General features: G+C 38.3%; 4 protein-coding genes and 1 long non-coding RNA gene across 6 annotated transcripts; 3 read left to right on the forward strand and 2 right to left on the reverse strand.

Annotated features, from left to right (window-relative positions):
• Positions 1 to 5,444: 5,444 nt before the first annotated feature.
• On the forward strand, positions 5,445 to 8,350 carry LOC126602332 (isocitrate dehydrogenase [NAD] regulatory subunit 1, mitochondrial-like). 2 transcript variants are annotated; one of them, XM_050269168.1, is made up of 4 exons: positions 5,445 to 6,262; positions 7,055 to 7,282; positions 7,626 to 7,704; positions 7,839 to 8,350. In XM_050269168.1, the coding sequence occupies exons 1-4, from the start codon at positions 5,738 to 5,740 to the stop codon at positions 8,111 to 8,113; spliced, it is 1,107 nt and encodes a 368-aa protein (XP_050125125.1). In that variant the 5' UTR covers positions 5,445 to 5,737; the 3' UTR covers positions 8,114 to 8,350. The 2 variants fall into 2 exon arrangements, with proteins under 2 accessions (XP_050125125.1, XP_050125124.1); XM_050269167.1 differs by having other exon boundaries at positions 5,465 to 6,262; positions 7,043 to 7,282.
• Positions 8,351 to 8,700: 350 nt separating this feature from the next.
• On the forward strand, positions 8,701 to 10,743 carry LOC126602335 (uncharacterized). The gene is made up of 2 exons (XR_007616077.1): positions 8,701 to 9,319; positions 10,486 to 10,743. It is a non-coding gene; the product is annotated as an uncharacterized LOC126602335 (long non-coding RNA).
• Positions 10,744 to 13,690: 2,947 nt separating this feature from the next.
• LOC126602329 (isovalerate--CoA ligase AAE2-like) lies at positions 13,691 to 16,653 on the forward strand. The gene is made up of 3 exons (XM_050269164.1): positions 13,691 to 14,173; positions 14,539 to 16,019; positions 16,190 to 16,653. Exons 1-2 carry the CDS (start codon positions 13,823 to 13,825, stop codon positions 15,985 to 15,987), a joined length of 1,800 nt encoding a protein of 599 aa, XP_050125121.1. The 5' UTR covers positions 13,691 to 13,822; the 3' UTR covers positions 15,988 to 16,019; positions 16,190 to 16,653.
• LOC126602331 (protein STRICTOSIDINE SYNTHASE-LIKE 5-like) lies at positions 15,954 to 17,922 on the reverse strand. The gene is made up of 4 exons (XM_050269166.1): positions 17,369 to 17,922; positions 16,946 to 17,253; positions 16,617 to 16,749; positions 15,954 to 16,451 (listed from the first exon to the last, which is right to left on the reverse strand). The coding sequence occupies exons 1-4, from the start codon at positions 17,819 to 17,821 to the stop codon at positions 16,170 to 16,172; spliced, it is 1,176 nt and encodes a 391-aa protein (XP_050125123.1). The 5' UTR covers positions 17,822 to 17,922; the 3' UTR covers positions 15,954 to 16,169.
• A 97-nt stretch (positions 17,923 to 18,019) lies between these two features.
• LOC126602334 (uncharacterized) lies at positions 18,020 to 19,289 on the reverse strand. Its single transcript, XM_050269170.1, has 2 exons — positions 18,846 to 19,289; positions 18,020 to 18,092 (listed from the first exon to the last, which is right to left on the reverse strand). The coding sequence occupies exons 1-2, from the start codon at positions 19,093 to 19,095 to the stop codon at positions 18,031 to 18,033; spliced, it is 312 nt and encodes a 103-aa protein (XP_050125127.1). The 5' UTR covers positions 19,096 to 19,289; the 3' UTR covers positions 18,020 to 18,030.
• Positions 19,290 to 19,499: the final 210 nt, after the last annotated feature.

The raw sequence follows: 19,499 nt of genomic DNA on the forward strand, positions 1-19,499 counted from the left end.
TATGCTGGATTTCTAAAATAGAGTCACTCTAATTTGACAAATAGTATTTCAACCCAAAATCATGATGCATTTTGTTAATAAAGTCACTCTAATTTGACAAATAGTACTTCAACCCAAATTCACGATGCATTTTGTTCAAGTTGCGTTTAAATTCCGAATCTCAATGAAAATTGTCCACATCTTGTATTTCAACCCGAATTCACGATGCATTTTGTTCAAGTTCCGCCTAAAACTCCAAATCTCAGAGATAATTCTCCACAGCCTATCTTTATGTATTAATGGTCAAAAGTTCCTGCTGACAATTAATAGGTTACAATTCAAAGACAAAGTAGTGATTTGACATCTCCAATTGCAAACATGTTTCAGGTTTTTTTAATCACAAGAGTAGCATACTCACCTTTCCCCGTTCCACATAGGTGATTTGTGCAATTTGGAACTGACAATTAATTTAGGGTAAATTATACTGTACAATCTCAAGTTTGAAGTCTATTATAACCTTATACAACATTTTTAAAATATTTTACTTTCATACCTCAAGTACTATTTTATTTCAATATAATATATCTGTTTTACATTTTACATCCATTGATCCGTTAGGAGCTGACGTGGCTGCCAAATTTATACATTAAAAATATTATAATAATTTATCCTATAAAAAAATAAAAAAAATAAAAACTGAAAACCCATTTCCCCATTCCCCGACCACCTCCCTCTCATCCACTTTCTCCACCTCCCTCCTATCTAAACCCCCCTCCCCGGCGCAATTATCTGCAGATATGCATATACTGGGCAAGTACCAGGAGAAATGCCCAATCACAATGGAACCAAAGTTCGTGCGTTTCCTGACCCACCAATCCTTCTTCGATCCAGTGAAGTTGCGGCACTGACTTAGGTGGTGGAGAAGTTCGCCAAGGATGAACCCTCCTCAAATGGGTCGCTGGTCTCTGAACTGTGTTAGAATATAATGTTGTATGGTTGAGATCTTGCCATGTGTAATTAGATTAGGTGGTTTGTTAGATTAGTAGTTTGTTAGGAAGTCTGTTAGAATGACTAGTTTACTATAAATACATACACTTGTAATTACTCCATCATTAAGAAAACAATACAAAAATCTCATTTACCTTCTTACTTCTCTCTTTCTTTGTTCTCTGCTACTCTCTCTCATAACTCTGTTTTCTATTTCTTTAACATTAACATGGTATCATCGCCAGTCTAGGCTAATCGCCAACTCCGATCCTGTGTTCTTCCGCTGTTTTGATTCTTTTTCGCGGTGGTTGTTGAGTTCTTTGGTGGAGTCGTCTTTCACCAGCTCAATCGTCGGTGTCCAAGCTTTAGAATCTTGATTCTTGGAGCTCCATTATTGGTTCTTGAAGATCGTTAACTTCCACTATACATTTCTTATGCTGTGCTTGTGTCTTCTTTGTGTTTCTGGGCACCTCCGACTACCCATGTATGTGTTTCTCAAGCTGCAAATTGTTGCACATAAGGTGTTCGACCTTTTTCCTTAGTGAAATCTTCCTCTCAATTTTCTCAAAATGGTCACTGCAAATCAGTTGCAAATCTTGCAAATCTTGAAATCTTCAGGGGCTGCTCCTATACTACGATGATGTGACGCCAGCGGAGTATGAGCCTCCATTCTTCAGGGGCTGCTCCTATACTACGATGATGTTGAAATTCATACGGTTTATGATTGCAAGTCTGGTTCTCTCTCGGACTTCATTGTTTCAGAAGATGAAATGTTTTTAGATGATGTCAAAGACTAAGTTTTGGAATGTATTGACAACGAAGGTACAAAATCTCAATTGATTTCAATGGGTTTACAATCGTGTATTCAAGTGACATTTCTGGTTCTTAACTCTGATAACAAGACGGACATTAGTGTTCCTGCTCAAACTGTTGCACTTGCACATGAGTTCAGAAGATTTTATGTATTTCGGTTATGCAATGGTGGATGTATATTCGATATTCAGTTAGGCTATCATATGAGAATTTGTGACAAGGGTGGAGGCACCAGGTCTACGTTGATTTGGCTACTATGGTACACATAATATAGCAATAATATACAAGCTCAAGATGCTAGGAGGGTTTTCTTATTGTAGATACTTTGTGCAGCAGCAACCTCACTCTCCAATTGAAAGGAATATTGCACTAATGATTCTTTGAGAACCTGACTGCTTCAACCTCATGATTAGGTGCCCCAATCTTGAGTTTGAGGGGGGATGTTAGAATATAATGTTGTATGGTTGAGATCTTGCCATGTGTAATTAGATTAGGTGGTTTGTTAGATTAGTAGTTTGTTAGGAAGTCTGTTAGAGTGACTAGTTTACTATAAATACATACACTTGTAATTACTCCATCATTAAGAAAACAATACAAAAATCTCATTTACCTTCTTACTTCTCTCTCTCTGTTCTCTGCTACTCTCTCTCATAAGTTTGTTTTCTATTTCTTTAACATTAACAAACTGATGGCCACGTAGAATAATCTGGAGGAAGGAGAGGTGGCTGAGGTTGGGCATGCTGCGTTGGTCTCTTCAGCTCCCTCCGTGTTTCAATTTCCAACCCATCCACCATGATTTGTGTTTATGAAAAAAATTTGCTTGCTGGTTTTTTTGAAATTGAGAGCAGATGAGTAGAGAGAGAGAAATTGAAAGATCAGAGAATGAGAGAGAATGAGAGAGAATGAGAGAGAAAGAGAAAGTGGAAGGGGAAGAGGAAGGGATCGGTTGGGGGAGGTGAAGAGAGTGGAGGAGAGGGGTGGGGGTTGCGGGGGAGGTGAAGGTGGGGTGGGGGTTGCGAGGGAGGTGGGTGTGGGGTGGGTTTTGGATGGGAGGGGAGCTGAAGAGAGTGGAGGAGAGGGAGGTGATCGGGGAGAATAGATTTTCAGTTTTTTTTTTAATAGGATAGATTATTATAATATTTTTAATGTATAAAAAATTATTTTTTTGCCACATGGCTGAAATTTGGCAGTCACGTGACACAAATATGACAGCCACGTCAGCTCCTAACGGATCAATGGATTGAAAATGTAACGGATATATTATATTAAAATAAAATAGTACTTGAGGTATGAAAGTGAAATATTGTGAAGATATTGTATGAGGTTGTAATAGACCTAAAACCTGAGGTGATACAATGTAATTTGCCTATTAATTTATAAATTCAAATAAGATGTAAAATGACTAGTTTGGTGGTGATAAGACTTTCTCGTGTCACCAATTTACTATGTAAGAATTGTATATTGCACAAATATAATACATTTTTTTAGCACTCAAAACATTTATTAGATGTAATGTCGCATTAAATAAAGGGAACTTTAGCGAAAAGTTTCCGGTACGTTCACTTTAACGAAAAATCACATTTTTACACTAAAAAGTCAATCATGGTACTATTCACTTTACCCTTTATTTTGTCATTATCGTTAAAACTCAAAGTTTTCAAGCAATTTTCATTAGTTTTCCTTTAAATAAATCTTGGTTGCATATGAAATTCTCTTGGGTTTTTAGTCAAAATAATTCATGAGATAGACACAACTCTTTACTTTAGTCTCTAACATTGAAAATCGATAGAAATGGTTCATGAGTTTGTCCATAGTAAACCATTTTAGTTATTCCGTAAAAAATCTGTCAATATCCTCATTAACTGAAGAGGTTAGTTTGATAAAAAAAAAAAAAAGTGGTCACGAGATCGTCAACATGACAATTTAACAAGAATATTGACATATTTTTTCACATAAAGACCAAAATGATTACTGTGGACAAACTCATAGATCATTTCTATTGATTTTCAATATAAAAATTTAGAGTGAAAAATTATGTCAATTTTGAAGACCATTTTGACTATAAACCCCATCCTCTTTGGTGAAACTTTATCGATCTGTTATTATTACAAGGGAATGAATAGGGACATGGACATCCTTCAATTGTATATGGTCATGTACACGGCCAGAGACATTCCCCTCTACTGTTCTCTTTTGTGCTTCCCATCATTGATCTGAATCGAGATATTTTATTGTAAATATACATGTAGCTGATGCGCATCCGAATCACACACAGAAACTTGTCAGCATGTGTACCATACTAATAATATATTTGTAGCTCAAATAATTAAGAGGATTAGGCCATCTTTAACCGAAGGGTTCAGAAGGTCGAAAATAGCCCTAAAACCGTCTCCAACCGAGCGCTAGGCCAGAGGGCTCTGGAATCTAGGAGGGCCTCATGGGATCAGAGAGGGTTGGCTATTTTTTTTTTAATGTTTTCCTATTGCTGTCGGTTATAACTGACAGCATTAAAGAAGAATTTTTAATACTGTCGGTTATAACCGACAGTAATAGTTATTCAAAGGCAAAATTTTTATTTTTAATTACTATTAGTGTCGGTTATAACCGACACTAATAGTTTGAATTTTTTTTAATATAACGGCTAGTAGCCGTTGTATTAACTTTTTTTTATATATATATGAATTTAAACTTTTTTTTTCCTTTTCATATGAATCAAATTTTGTTTCATATTTTTTTTCAATTCTATTTTACAAAATTTGTTTCAATTTTTTTTAAATTCTATTTTTTTCCTAAAACTTCTATTTTACAAAATTTGTTTCATATTTTTTTTTAAATTCCATTTTTTTCCTATAACTTCTATTTCACAAAATTTGTTTCAATTTTTTTTAAATTCTATTTTTTTCCTATAACTTCTATTTTACAAAATTTGATTCATATTTTTTTTTTTCATATAACTTCTATTTTACAAAATTTGTTTCATATTTTTTTAAATTCCATTTTTTTTCCTATAACTTCTATTTCACAAAATTTGTTTCATATTTTTTTTCAATTCTATTTTTTTCCTATAACTTACTAGGCCATTTATACAACATTAAATTAAATTAAGTAACATGAAACAACATTAAACAATATGAAACAACATTAAATAACATTAACTAACATACAAATTATACAACATAAAAAAAACATTTAGCCGTTAGATTTGAATTTAAATTGTAGTTTTTAAATAATAAATTATGTTTGGCCCTATGGCCCTTTGGCCCTCGGTTGGAGACAGTTTTTTGTGACAGGGCTAAAACGAGCCTTCTGGCCCTTTGGCCCTTGGTTGGAGACGGAGACCAATATGACCCTGTACTGTTCATTAAAATATTAATATTTTGAGGAATCTTGGAGTGCCAGAGGACTAAAACGAACCATCTGGTCAACCCTCGATTAGAGATGACCTTAGCTTTCGATGCTAACCTCGATTCATATAGAATTATACCGAGTCTACTAACGGTATTTTAAGAAATATCAGCCTCACTTATGTTCCAAAAAATCACCGACACTAAAGAAGCGATCAGTAAAAATGTTGTTCAAATTACATTCAATACGAATCTCGGCAAAAGTGGCGCCTTTTCCCGCGCCGATCCTCTGCCACTGCTTTCCCTCCTCGTGGGCCTCTGCACACTGTCCACCCGCCGGCTCCGGGCCCACCATTAATACAGCCCCGGACGGTCCTCCGTCCTTTCCCCCACCATCTCTCCCCCCCCCCCTTCCATTTTTGTCAACATTTCACAAATATTTTCATTTTTCAAGAGAAAATAATTTTTAATTAAAAGGTAATTATTTATTATTCTGTCTGTGTGTCTGTCTCTCCCCTCTCTGTGTCGGCGTCCTTTTTCCGCAAATGCCTTCCCAAATTGCATAAACACATCACCATCAAATCACCACACCCGGACCCCACAAATTTGCGGCCATGGCTAGAAGATCCGTGCAACTCCTCCGCTACCTGCTCCCGAAACCAACCGCCCTGACCCTCGCCCCCACCGCCACCCCGTCCCGATCCGTAACCTACATGCCCCGCCCCGGAGACGGCGCCCCTCGTGCCGTAACCCTAATCCCCGGCGACGGCATCGGTCCTCTCGTCACCAATGCCGTCGAGCAGGTCATGGACGCGATGCACGCGCCAATCTACTTCGAAACCTTCGAGGTCCACGGCGACATGCCGAAGGTCCCAGATGAGGTGATCGAGTCGATCAAGAAGAACAAGGTGTGCTTGAAGGGCGGGCTGGCGACGCCCATGGGCGGCGGCGTGAGCTCGCTCAATTTGCAGCTGAGGCGGGAGCTCGATCTCTACGCATCCCTTGTCAACTGCTTCAATCTGCCGGGGCTGGTGATGAAGCATGAGAATGTCGATATTGTCGTCATCAGGGAGAATACTGAGGGCGAGTACTCTGGGGTCGAGCATGAGGTCATTCCTGGCGTCGTTGAAAGCCTTAAGGTATCATCAAATCACTGGGATTTTTGGATTTTTAATTTAATTATATTTGGGGTTTTGTTGTTATTTGATTTATTGATTGAATTTTGTCGTTTTTAGTTAATTAACTATGTTTAACACCAATTGAGAATGTAATAATGATTAATATATAACATTATACTTTCGAGAGAGATTTTATATGTGCCCGAAACACGGAATAGAACATCATGTATCACTATGCAAGTGCTAAGATAGTTGCGTTAAAAATTAAAAATTTCCTCCATTTATATAATTACATGTAACGTATCATCTGTCTTCCTGGCGCATGATGAAAAGTTTTATTCTCTTGTGACTGATTGTTGGGATTGCACCAACCTTTGTGGTCCCACGTTGTGGAACCATTGGAAAGACTATTGCTGGAGAGTGAGACTAATCTAGTTGAGAGATTGTTATCCATCTCCGAGGTATATCTTCATGTGAGTGTCTCACTCATTACGTGACACTCAAGATTTTCTCACGTCATAGTGTCATATATAGGACGTCCTCTCACAATGTATGGTGGACTGACGTGTGTTTTTGTGAGTCGGGGGTTCAATGTGAGAATACGCAAAAATTTCTTGTATCCATTGAAGTGCATTTCTCGTATTTTTTCAATTGCAAGTGAAATAGTCCCATATTTTGATTTGCTGCTGGTTGAGTGGATATATGTTGATGGATTTGTGGTTTATAGCAATTTTGAATGGATTTTCTTGTTATCTGCATAGTTTGGGTTATATTCGTCACTTATGCTTACTCTTTTGCTAGGTGATCACAAAGTTCTGTTCGGAGCGCATTGCTAGATATGCTTTTGAGTACGCTTACCTAAACAACAGAAAGAAGGTGACCGCTGTGCACAAAGCAAACATTATGAAGCTTGCAGATGGTCTCTTCTTGGAGTCCTGCCGTGAGGTGGCCACAAACTATCCTAGCATCACATACAATGAAGTCATTGTCGATAACTGCTGCATGCAGCTTGTTTCAAAGCCAGAGCAATTTGATGTCATGGTATGCCATTTACAATTCATTGAAATGTTTGTCTATTTTATTTTATGCTGCATAGCTTTGCTATTATTCACTGGAGAGCAGGGCGTTCTGTTAGTGGGTCATTTTTCAGCCGGCAAGGATGCCTCTGAAATGAGGCACCCGTTATGGTTTAGAAGATTTGATGTTATATTTGATGTTATATCAGAGACAAAAACTGTGGATTATGCATTTTACTGCATTCTTTCTGTTGAGAAGTGCCTGATTGTAATGGAACATTTTTTCGTGTTAGAATAAAAAGGAAGAGGAGAGAAGAGGCGAAATTGTTTTCCGTTGTGAAGCATGCTGATTTCGGTTTTGCTTGCAGGTGACACCAAACCTTTATGGTAATCTAGTTGCAAATACAGCAGCTGGTATTGCTGCTGGCACCGGTGTCATGCCAGGAGGTGAGGTCTTCTTTTTAAATTGCTGTCTCAATGTCCTTGAGAAAAATGTGGGAAAATGACATCCTACTCCATGCTTTCAACAGTATGTTTCTCACGGCAAATTAACAATGATGGCTCTGATGATTTGGTTGCAGGCAATGTTGGGGCAGATCATGCTATTTTCGAGCAAGGCGCTTCAGCAGGAAACGTGGGAAATCAGAAAATACTGGAGCTAAAGAAAGCAAACCCAGTGGCCCTGCTTCTCTCATCCGCCATGATGTTGAGACATCTGCAATTCCCTTCCTTTGCTGATCGACTAGAAACTGCGGTGGCACGAGTAATATTGGAGGGTAAACGCAGGACAAAGGACCTTGGAGGACAGAGCACCACCCAAGAGGTTGTTGACGCGGTCATTGCTGCCTTAGATTGACAGAGAAGTGAAGAGCAGGTATTCATTGTTCAGCCACTGTTCATTGCCCCATAGCATTTTTTTCGATTTGGCATGGGAAGCGTTTACCTGCCAGAAATTTTGAAACGTTTTTAACATAATTCTTTGATTACCACCTCTACATAATTCACAATCTTTGTTTCATAATAAATTCAAAGATGAATAACTCTGATTCTGGTGTTTTAATACAAAGTTCCGATCTATCGTGTTTATGCTCAATCCGTCTGTGTCCATACTTGTATATCCATCCTCGCGAATGCAATTGCAGTTCTCAGATAACTAACTATATGCGAACTTCCGCCATACACACACAGCTTCAAGCCTTCAAGGTATGAAAAGGCAACAGTAGATACATACTACTGTTGTGTTGATAACATTCAAGACTGTTATCATCATTGGATACACTGGCGTGCCAGTGGTGACACTGCTTGGACTCCGCTTCGGTCTTCTTGTGATTCGAATTCATCTCTCGCCTCGCCGCTTTTAGTCATCTCGTCTGATTCATCGTTATCTTCTTCTTTAGTGATTCTTTGCCGAGCATTGCTTGGTGAATGGCAAATGAGAGCTTAACATGAATTTGACAGTGAGCTGAGCTCCCCAGAGGGCTAAAAAGTAAATAAATAAAAGAAATCAAGGGCGACAATGGGCTCTTCTTGTTGGGTTCCCTGAGATTGGGTACCCAAAAATACTCTTAATTGGGCACAAATATGGACCATTTTAAGGTACCATATGAGTTTTCTAAAAAAAAAAAAAAATAAAAAAATAAATTGTACCTGAATCTCAAAAAACAGCAAAACAAAAGTACAATCCTCCCAGACCTCCCCCATTGGCCAACTCCCTCCCGGAGACCTGCACCGTCCACCCCAGAGCGGTGGTCTGTTCCTGAATCAGGACCATAAGGCCTTGTTTGGTACATCGGATAACACATCGGATAGGACTAATAATACGAAGTACGGTGTTTGACGTCCGTTTGTATTAAATAACCACCGAATTAAATAATCCGGGCCCACCTCCTTTATACGGTAAACACCGTTTCCTTATCCCCTCTAAAAGCACGAGACATTTTAGTCGGAACGCACTCTTGCTCTCTCCTTCTCCTGAGAACGCACTCTCGCTCTCTCCTTCCTCTCCAGACGGTACAAGAAAATCTCTCGGTCTCTCCTTCCTCTCCAGACGCACCGCTCCCAGGTTTGTATTCTCATTCTTCTTCTTCTTCCCAGGTTCCGCCCCTCCCTCTGTTCTTCCCCCTCCTTCTCTTTTTCTTGCAATTTTCTTTCAATTGTTTGAATCTAGTTATTGTTTTCTCTGTAATTATGCAATTGATTATGTAATTTTGTGTTTTAATTAGAATTTTCGAATTTTAGGGTTTGTTGATGGGGTCGAATTAGGGTTTGTTGGGGTTGAATTTTGGCACGAGAATTGTGCTAAAAAATGAGCTGCTTCCATATCATTGTTCTGCAAATTCTTATGTGGGTTTTCTTTGATTTGAGATTTGGTTAGTGGGATTTCGTTGAATTTTCAAGATTTTGTCTTTCAATTTTTTGTTGAGTGACTGATGCATGGTGAAAGTTTGCTTTGATTGAGCTGTTATGTGTTTATTGTTGATATGATGATGTTAAAATAATTGAGTAATTAAAGGAGTGGTCAAACGTTAATGGTAAAAAAATTGCTCAGATGAACAAGATTAGTAATGGGCAAATGGGATATTATATAAAATTTGTGCAGATGATTAACTCTAAAGGTTACTCTGTACTTGATGGGCAAGAACTGAAGGTTACTCTGTACTTGATGGGCAAGCTACAAGATTGTCAAGGGCGGTTAAATAGAAGAAGAGATAATGTGAGCCGAAAGGAAGTGATTAAAGTGTGTTATATGGTATTTGTTTACATGTTAGAGTCGTTAGACTGCATATGTTGGGGACTTCGTATGTTATATGGAATATCGTGTATTTGATGCTTGTACAAAATTGTTGTGTTTTGTGTGGTAGTATTTTCTCATAAGTTTTATATGTTAACTGAGAATAACATACTGTCTTGGTTCATTTTTCTGTTTGTAACTGAAGCTTTAAGTGGTGGGACTAAGTAAATGAAACGCTGGCTAGTTTCACTTCAGTGGTGTGTTGATCCTTCCATGGCACTTACTTCAGTGGTTTGTAATAGAAGCTTTGTCTTCGTTTTGTTGTTTGTCTTGTTAGGCTTTCAAATCTTGTTTCTTTTAAGCTTTTTTAGTTATTTTATTCATTGCATTTATCAGATTTTAAGTGGGGTTGTCTAGGTTTTGTTTGTTAAATTTCTCTTATTGGTTGTTTGGACTTATGTTTGCAACATTAATGCATCTGGCCTTTATGATTGCAGAAAATATTTGTTTTGTTGATGCTCCCTGTGTTTGTTGGTGTTTAAGGAGAAAGCAAAGCAGAGGGAAGAGTTTGCAAAGCAGCATCATGCATATATTTTGGCTATCTGGACAAACTGTTTCTTAGTGAAACCAACTTGCATTTGTATATTTTATGAACTTGGATATGTGGTTGGATTAATCTATATAACGTAATGACTTGTAGTTGTTTTTTGTGAACCTTCTTTTATGTTATTGGAAAATATTTTGAATTTGATGTATGTAATTTACTATTTATCATTGTTATTTGAAAATTTGTGTGGTTTTCAATACGTATAAATATGAGAAAAGTTCATTAAACAAACAAAGATTTGTCATTTTTTTTTTCCTTGTCCTATCCGGCTCAGTACCAAACACAGTATAAATAATACAGTCATTAGTCCGATACTGCATCAAACGCCCGACAAATTTCGTCAGTACTATCCAATGACTATTTATCCTATCCGACAGAAATAGTCAGTACAGTCCGAGCTGCCAAACGAGGCCTAAAGGGACCGGTTTCTGATAGGGTGGGTGGTTGGTGGAATCCCAGACCGGATATATTTAATCCATTAACTAACTAATTAATTACTTTCTTAATTAATTTTTTTTTTTAGTCTAATGAAATTTTTTAAGTTCGATTCTTGTCAAAGATGAATTTAAAATATATTATTACGACTCGCCTATTATGAGGCTCAATCAATTCCCTTGGTCAATTCCCTTACTTTTTTAGTATAGATAACATTGCTTGTTATAAAACAAAAAAAATTGTTCAAAGGGGATTATGCAACTATTTTTCAGGAAAATCAAAGTCATTTGCCAGCCTGTCAAAAGTGTGCAGCTCTGTGAGTTCAGTGAAGGAGGTGTTGAAGCGAGACAACCTGCACCGTACTCCTCAAAGAAAAACGAGGAAGAGAGAGAGTATATAGAGTGTCGCCGGTGGAATCACAAAGCGACGATGGAGGTGGGTAGTCAACATGGAAGGGGGTAGTAGATGAGATTTTTGATTGGATAATACTAGGTAGACTAAATTTGTAAATAAGATTTTGTAAACTAAATGACATAAAAATTAATGATTGAATTATTACTTAAATATTAATAAACGTACTCTTCATATTAATGCCATATAATTTAATTTATAAATTTTATTTAAACATTTAGTCTCTTTAGCATTATTTTTTTTTAAATTCCTTCTCTTTGAACGATTATATTAGAGTTATATTAGGAATTTTGTTGGCCTATTTATCAATGCCTATCATAAATGCAGAATGTGGCAAGTTTTTTTATAGTACAAGAACGTGGCAAGTTTTTAATTTCAATAATGAAATAGACGTATTAGTTAAGATTATATTCGTTGGGGAGGTAGATTGTCTGCCCTCCTGTTTGAGTGCCCTCCTCATTCCTTTTTATTTGTGCGGTCACGATTAAGTCACATTAACGTTTTATATTCTTATTGCTTTTTGTCTTATTATCTTTATAAAAAAATTAATATAAAATATTAATGTGGCTTAACCGTGACAATACAAAATAAGAGGGGATGAAAAGGACACCCCAACAGGAGGGCAGACAATCTGACTCCATTCGTTCTAACGTGCTACTTACCTCTTTTTAAATATTGGATGAGAATCTTTTTTGGATTTTCTTCGTAAATGTCTTAGAAATTCTATACTTTATTTGTTTATCGTATATCATGTGATTAGTTTTCGTTAGATACTGTTATGTTTAATTTGAAATAAAAAAAATTTAAAATAATTTATGATCGCATATTTTACAATAAACATATAAGATGTGAAGATTTTAGGATTCTCATAAAGAGAATCCAGACGAGATCCACATTCTTAAGTATTTGCTCAGCTAAAGTACATTTAAAATCTAGATGGGATCCACATTCTTAAATATTTGCTCAGCTAAAGTACATTGTGGCTTCTTATTTCTCGCGTACCCGGCCGTGAGGTAGTCATTCAGGAGATGGGTTAGAACAAGAGTGGTTGTTTAACACTTTGATTAATTATATAAATATTTCAATTTGTATTTAATATTACCTTCATTTTGGAAAGAAAAAAAAAGTACATTTAAACTGAAACTGAAAGGGTAGGTTTTAAGAAGCATAAAATAAAATGTTCTCGACGACATTATTAGGATTATGCATCGGTTGCTGGAAAGAATTTTTTTTTTGAAGATGGTACGTTAATAAAAAACCAACAAAAGATTTTTATAGCTGACATTTTTTAATTGGAGTGAACTTTATCATCAAGAAACATCTCTCTTCACCACTGTGGTAGAGGGTTACTTGCATTTTTTTCTCAATTTTAATGTGTTTAATGTTAGAGAGACAAACTTTGCAAACTAATGGGGGTGTATTCAATTGAGATTTTGAGGGATTTTAATTCTTTTAATGAATCTAGGGGTATTTAATCAAGATTTTAAGTGATTTTCTGAAATTCAATGTGTATTCAATTAGAATTTTAAGATATTTTATTAAAATCTTTAGAAATCCAAGTGTATTCAATTAGGATTTTGAAGAAGTTTATAACATTCTAGGTGTATTCAATTAGAAATTAATTCTAAAGAATTTGAGAAAGTTGAGGAATTAGAGGGAATTAGAGAGATTTCGTAATGTATTTTAAACATTCACAGATCTCACATCTTCCCATGATATTTCGAGGGAATTGAATCAAAATTTTATATGAAATCTCTATAAATCAATTAAACTCCATAAAAATCCATGGATTTATAAATCCATTAAAGTCTTTCAAATTCTCAATTGAATACATCATCTTAAATAATTTGTCATTAATAGGAATGAGTATATTTATCAACACTTAAGCAATAAACTAATTCTCAACTTCTATGTTTTTTAGTTTTCAAAATTTTATTTATAAATTAGTCTCACTATCATTACTTAACTAAAACATTTGGCTAGATAGATAGGAGGCAGATTCTTTACCCTCCCACTTCCTGTACATTCTTGTTTTGTGTGATTATGGTTAAGGTACGTCAACATTATATATATATATTTTTTATAGAGATAATAAAATAAAAAAGAATAGTAATATAAAATGTTAACGTGATTTAACCGTGACTACACAAACATGCACGGAGGGCACGGGAAGTGGAAGCGTAGAGAATCTGCCTACAGATAGATAAGCATGATTGTTACATCATTCATCCTTACCTAGAAGACTTCCATGAGTAGTTACATCATTCATCCTCACCTAGAGACTTCCTTGAGCAACCAACTCATGATAACATTGGACCACGAAACCTCATAGAACCAGTCACTCACTCCCTTATTCCCTCGTTACCTCCGTCGTCACGACCATGAACCATTTTCTCAAGGATTCATGGACTCGCTTGGCTTCCACTATCCGTCGCCGTCACTTGACTGTTAGTCTGCCGTTGACCCATCATACTTACCATCGCCAATGCTCTCATATTTCCGGGAACAATTCCGCGCCGGAGTCATGGAGTTCGATGGAGGGGCTAGTCCGGTGCCCGGCAAACGACGTGCCTTTGTCTCCGGTAGGATTCCTGGAGCGAGCTGCCAAGGCCTACACTCACCGGACCTCGCTGATTTACGGCTCGCTGAAATTCACCTGGGGTCAAACCCATCACCGCTGCCTCAGATTAGCTTCCGCTCTCACCCAGCTGGGAATTTTCCCCGGTGATGTGGTCAGATCTTTTATTTATTTATTCATGTTTTCTTTGTCTTTCATATTGAATAAGTCAACCCGTCTCAAACTCATACTGAAATCTGTGATTCAATTTGATCGGAAGCGCCTGTTTGGAGGCATTTCGTTTTTAGTTTTCATTTTTCGTTATCGAGATAAATGGAGAGTATATAGGAAAGAAGAGGGATGAAGAAGGGTAGAGGAGAAAACTATAAACTAAAACCGAAATGGTTATCAGACGGCCGGAAAACTTCTAGTTTGATCATTTACCTTCTACTCTTTTGTTACTATGTCAAAATATGATCAGTCAATTGATATGGCAGATGAAACCTGTATGCATGTTTGACTAGTTGATTCATTGACCAGGTTGCAACTTTGGCTCCCAATGTCCCAGCCATGTATGAGCTGCATTTTGCAGTTCCAATGGCTGGTGCAGTTCTCTGCACACTAAACTCACGCCTCGATTCGGCTATGATTTCTGTCCTGCTGAGTCATTCCAAGGCCAAAGTCGTCTTTGTGGATTACCAGTTACTTGAAATTGCCAATGGAGCACTTGATCTTCTTGCCCGAAATACGGACACAAAACCACCTATTCTGGTTTTAATTGCCGATTCTGAGGGGTCTTCATCTTCCGAAGAATGTTTTTCGAGCACCTATGAATATGAAAGTCTTCTGGAAAAGGGACAGGTTGGATTTGAGATAAGAAGGCCAAAGAGTGAATGGGATCCTATCAGTGTGAATTATACGTCCGGCACAACATCCAGGCCAAAAGGGGTTGTTTATAGTCACCGGGGTGCCTATCTCAACTCCCTTGCTACGGTTCTGCTTCATGGAATCAACTCAATGCCGGTTTATATGTGGACCGTGCCTATGTTTCACTGCAATGGGTGGTGCCTCATTTGGGGGATGGCTGCTCAGGGTGGCACTAACATATGCCTCAGAAAAGTCAATCCGAAAGACATATTTGACAACATAGCTCTATACAATGTGACAAACATGGGAGGGGCACCAACTGTCTTGAACATGATTGTGAATTCACCAGTCAGTGACCGAAGGCCACTGCCTCACAAGGTGGAAATAATGACTGGAGGTTCACCGCCCCCTCCACAGATCCTCTACAAGATGGAAGAATTGGGTTTCGGAGTGCATCACTTATATGGTTTAACAGAAACTTATGGTCCCGGGACTTACTGCTCGTGGAAACCCGAGTGGGATTCTCTGCCTTTGGACGAAAGATCAAAGTTTAAAGCTCGACAAGGAGTGCAACATCTCGGTTTAGAAGGGGTTGACGTAAAAGATCCCGTCACCATGGAGAGTGTACCAGCTGATGGTAAAACAATGGGTGAAATTATGTTCAGGGGAAACACAGTTATGAGTGGTTATCTTAAGGACTTGAAAGCAACAGAGGAATCTTTCCGTGGTGGATGGTTTCGAAGCGGAGATCTAGCTGTGAAACATCCTGATAACTACATAGAAATGAAGGACCGGTTGAAGGACATAATCATATCTGGAGGAGAAAACATAAGCACGGTTGAGGTGGAAACAGTTTTGTTTAGCCATCCGGCAGTTCTTGAGGCTGCAGTTGTTGCACGGCCAGATGACCATTGGGGGCAGACTCCTTGTGCATTTGTGAAACTGAAGGATGGATTTGATCACATAAACGCTCAAGAACTGATCAAATTTTCCCGTGATCATTTGCCTCATTACATGGCTCCTCGGACAGTGATTTTCGATGACATACCGAAAACTGCAACCGGAAAGATACAAAAGTTTGTTCTGAGAGAAAAAGCAAAGGCATTGGGCAGCCTCTTTTGAACAACAAAAGTTGTAACAAGTGTCACTGGAAGGTATATTTTCGGCGCTTTACATATAAGCAAGGCAAAATTACATAAACCAAACACTACCGTTGCATCTATATTCCATGCTTAAGTTTCTCTAGTGAAGCTACAATACCATTCCATACATGTTCAAGATTATATCAAGGGACTACAATTAGCTCATGTAGTGGCATGTGCAGGATGTCGATCCAGATCAAGGCGAATAATGTAGGGATAGACGACGGAACCGCAGTAGAGGTACTTTCCAATCTTAATCCCACTTGAAATGAGAAACAAATCAGGATCATAGTAATCAGCAGTTGGCTCCCCATCCAAATTCACAGCAAATACGCCAGCATTCTTGTGCAAACGTGGCCTGCCTCCTGCGTATCGCTTCACAATGGCTAGGACTTTCCGGATAAAAGGATATCGATGTACTAGATCCCAGTATGGTGTAACGTTCTGCCAGTTTGTCATTGAAAAATGGCATGAACAAGATGCATCCAAGAATGTGTGGTCGAGATTTACAGACCAAGATTTGTCTAGCAAGAGAACGTTACTCGAACGATACTCTATTCCATTACTAACAATTGATGTGATATTTCAAAAGAGATAACGAAATCTTACCGTGATCAATGCAATCCAGTAGTGGCCTTCTCCATCATATCTGATATTATCGGGCAAGCCCGGCAAATGGTCGATAAAATTTTCTACACTCCCTTTTTTACTGCCTTGCAGGTAATATTTTCTACACCTTCTCCTGCAGTATTAACCATGTAGTATAGTTTAAAACTTTGTCATCCAAACTTAAAACCAAGTGATTTTCGCACTTGCTTTTTCACCCCGAGCACTTTTCGCTATTTCTTTTAGCTCTATGATTGAATATACAAAAAGGCATAAAACATTTGAGAATGAGAATCGCTACTCGAGAAGAAACCACGAGTCTAGAAACATACATGACAGTTTCGCAGAAGACGATGAAGTTTTGATCCGGAGAGACTGCAACTCCATTAACAAAGTAGAGGTTGCGGACGAGCACTTTGGTCTCTTTGGTCGTCGGATTGTAGCTCAGAAGTCTACCATAAGGTCTGCCCCCTAAAAGGTCGGATTGTACCTCATGCAAGCTGTATTTGTACGAAGCATCTGTGAAGTAAAGCATGCCGTCTTGTGCTACATCCACGCTATTAGGTATCTTGATTTTTATGCCCTCGGCCTCGTCTGTCAGCAGTTCCACTGTTCCATCCTCTCTTATCTTCAGTAGCCCCTAATCAAAACCCCAAGAAGAAGCAAAAGTAAGTTTGCTGATGAAAATGATTTTGGAACTCTCATTTTGTCCTCTCTAACCACAGAAATGTACTGTGGATTAGGATCAGACTGACCTTCTCCGTGTCAGCTACGTAAACCTCGTTGTCAGCGCCGTGAGCAAGTCCAAGCGGTCTCCCGCCGGTGAAAACCCAGTTCTCCACCACCGAGTCAGCAGCCGACTCCTTCACCGTGACTCGCTTAACCCACCCGTCAGCACAACCGGTGTAAATGAGACCCGACTTCGGATCATGAGCCACGTCTTCCGGTGCCACTAAATCCCCGGCACCCACAAACTCTGACCCTTTGAGCATGTGGGCATTACGTTTGGGAGCAGCCGCGACTCGCTGGGTCAACTCGTGAAGCGGCAGGGGAGCTGGGTGGAGCGTGTCGAGTTGGTAAATTAGTAGGGCTATTGTTATTGGAGCCAGTACTGAGAGGATGAGAAAAGTTGATGGCCATGAAGGTGTTTTTCTTGTGGGAGTGGGATGAGTGTCGTCGGAGGCTTGGGTTGGGGAAGGGGAGTGCATTGTTTAGTGACTCAGTGAGCTGTGGGAACTCGGTCTAGAAAATATTAGGTTTAGGTCGGATCAATATGTTTCATTCTTTCAGAGGAGAGAGAGATTGCTCTCTTAAGTACTTAGATGAACTTTGTCTCCACACGTATTCAATCCTTCGATGTATCAAATGTCATAAATTTGAATAACTGAGACTGCGGACCGGGAGGCAAATTCAACAGTCAAAGTATGAGTTGATTGTCGAACCGGACTTCGCTGCTAAAAAGTCGATGACCAATTAAACCTGGACAAATATTCAAGTTGTTGATTTTTTAGTCACAACTTGAACATGTATCTAGTTGTGATTAGTCATCAGCATGGGTTGCTGCTAATTTTTTCAGCAACCAAGTTCTATCCTGTGATTACATATACAAGTATTCATGAATTTACCAAAAGAATTATATTCAAAACTATTTTGAAAATTCAAACTTAAATGTAAAAAGACAACATGTTATTTTGATTAACTAGCGTGTCGAGAGTATGAATCTCACATAAAAGAAAGAAGGGACATTACACGTGCTTATAAATATTTGTTACCCCCATATAGCCAATGTTTTATAGTGAAACTCCAACTTTCTTAATAGTATCAAAGCAAGTTCTCCCATGTGTAAAGTCTAATGACCATACGTGCTCTACATCACTCGATTGATGTTGTCCACGTGTTAGGTTTGAAAATTCGTCATAAGAAGGACATATTGAGAGTATGAATTCCACATATCAAGAAAAAAAAAATATTGCATGTGTTTATAAGTAGATAATCAAATTATTCATCTCTATATTATGAATTAATTTTATAATGAAATCTTAATCTTTTGATGAATTGACAAACAAAAATTTAATATTATAATAAATTCGTAAATTGGTGCATGCACATATAGCATATCGAAATAAGGACAATACTTGCTACGGAACAGTCAGTCTCAAAATTTTACTGACCACCTACATGGCCCAATAGTATTCTAACATCTGTCATATAACCCAGCAACCAAACACCCACCTTCATTCACGCCTCCATCGCTCTGACCTTCCGACTGCCCCTTTTCCACTGTCAACCCATCTCTCACGGATCCAGAGCAACCCATCCTCTCACCGGCGACCCCCCTCCAATCCCTCTCATCTCCGGTGATCCCACTCCTAATCGTTCTCTTCTCCAGTGACCCACCCCGAATCCCTCTCTTATACTGCGAATTGGGTGCATGTACGCGAGGAAGATAACAAATTTGGGTGAATGGGGCAACAAAATCCATCTTCCATATATTTTAATGACCCAATTAGGTGCACGTATGCTAGTATCCATTATCTATGATTTCTTTTCGACATATTTCAGACTATCATCAATTTTTTTTGTGGTAAGAAGTGGGAGATTGGGGTGGCGTGACCGGAGAAGTGAGGAAGAAGGGTGGGTCGCCGGAGAAGTGGTGGAACAGAGATGGATTCTGCACATAGGCAAGGACAGGAAGCAGATTGTTTGGTTATGGAAATAGCAAATGACAGGTGTACTAATATCATTGGACCACATAAAGAGGGGAGTACCCTATGATGCACAACGTTGCACGTCTACGCATATAAATTCTTTGTCCGATGCAATGATGTGGATCGGTGGAGTTACTGATCACGCAACACTTAATTTTCAAAACTGGCTTGGTAAGGT

The sequence above is a fragment of the Malus sylvestris genome, chromosome 15 (assembly GCF_916048215.2).
Source record: "Malus sylvestris chromosome 15, drMalSylv7.2, whole genome shotgun sequence".
In the NCBI taxonomy this organism is placed as follows: domain Eukaryota; kingdom Viridiplantae; phylum Streptophyta; class Magnoliopsida; order Rosales; family Rosaceae; genus Malus; species Malus sylvestris.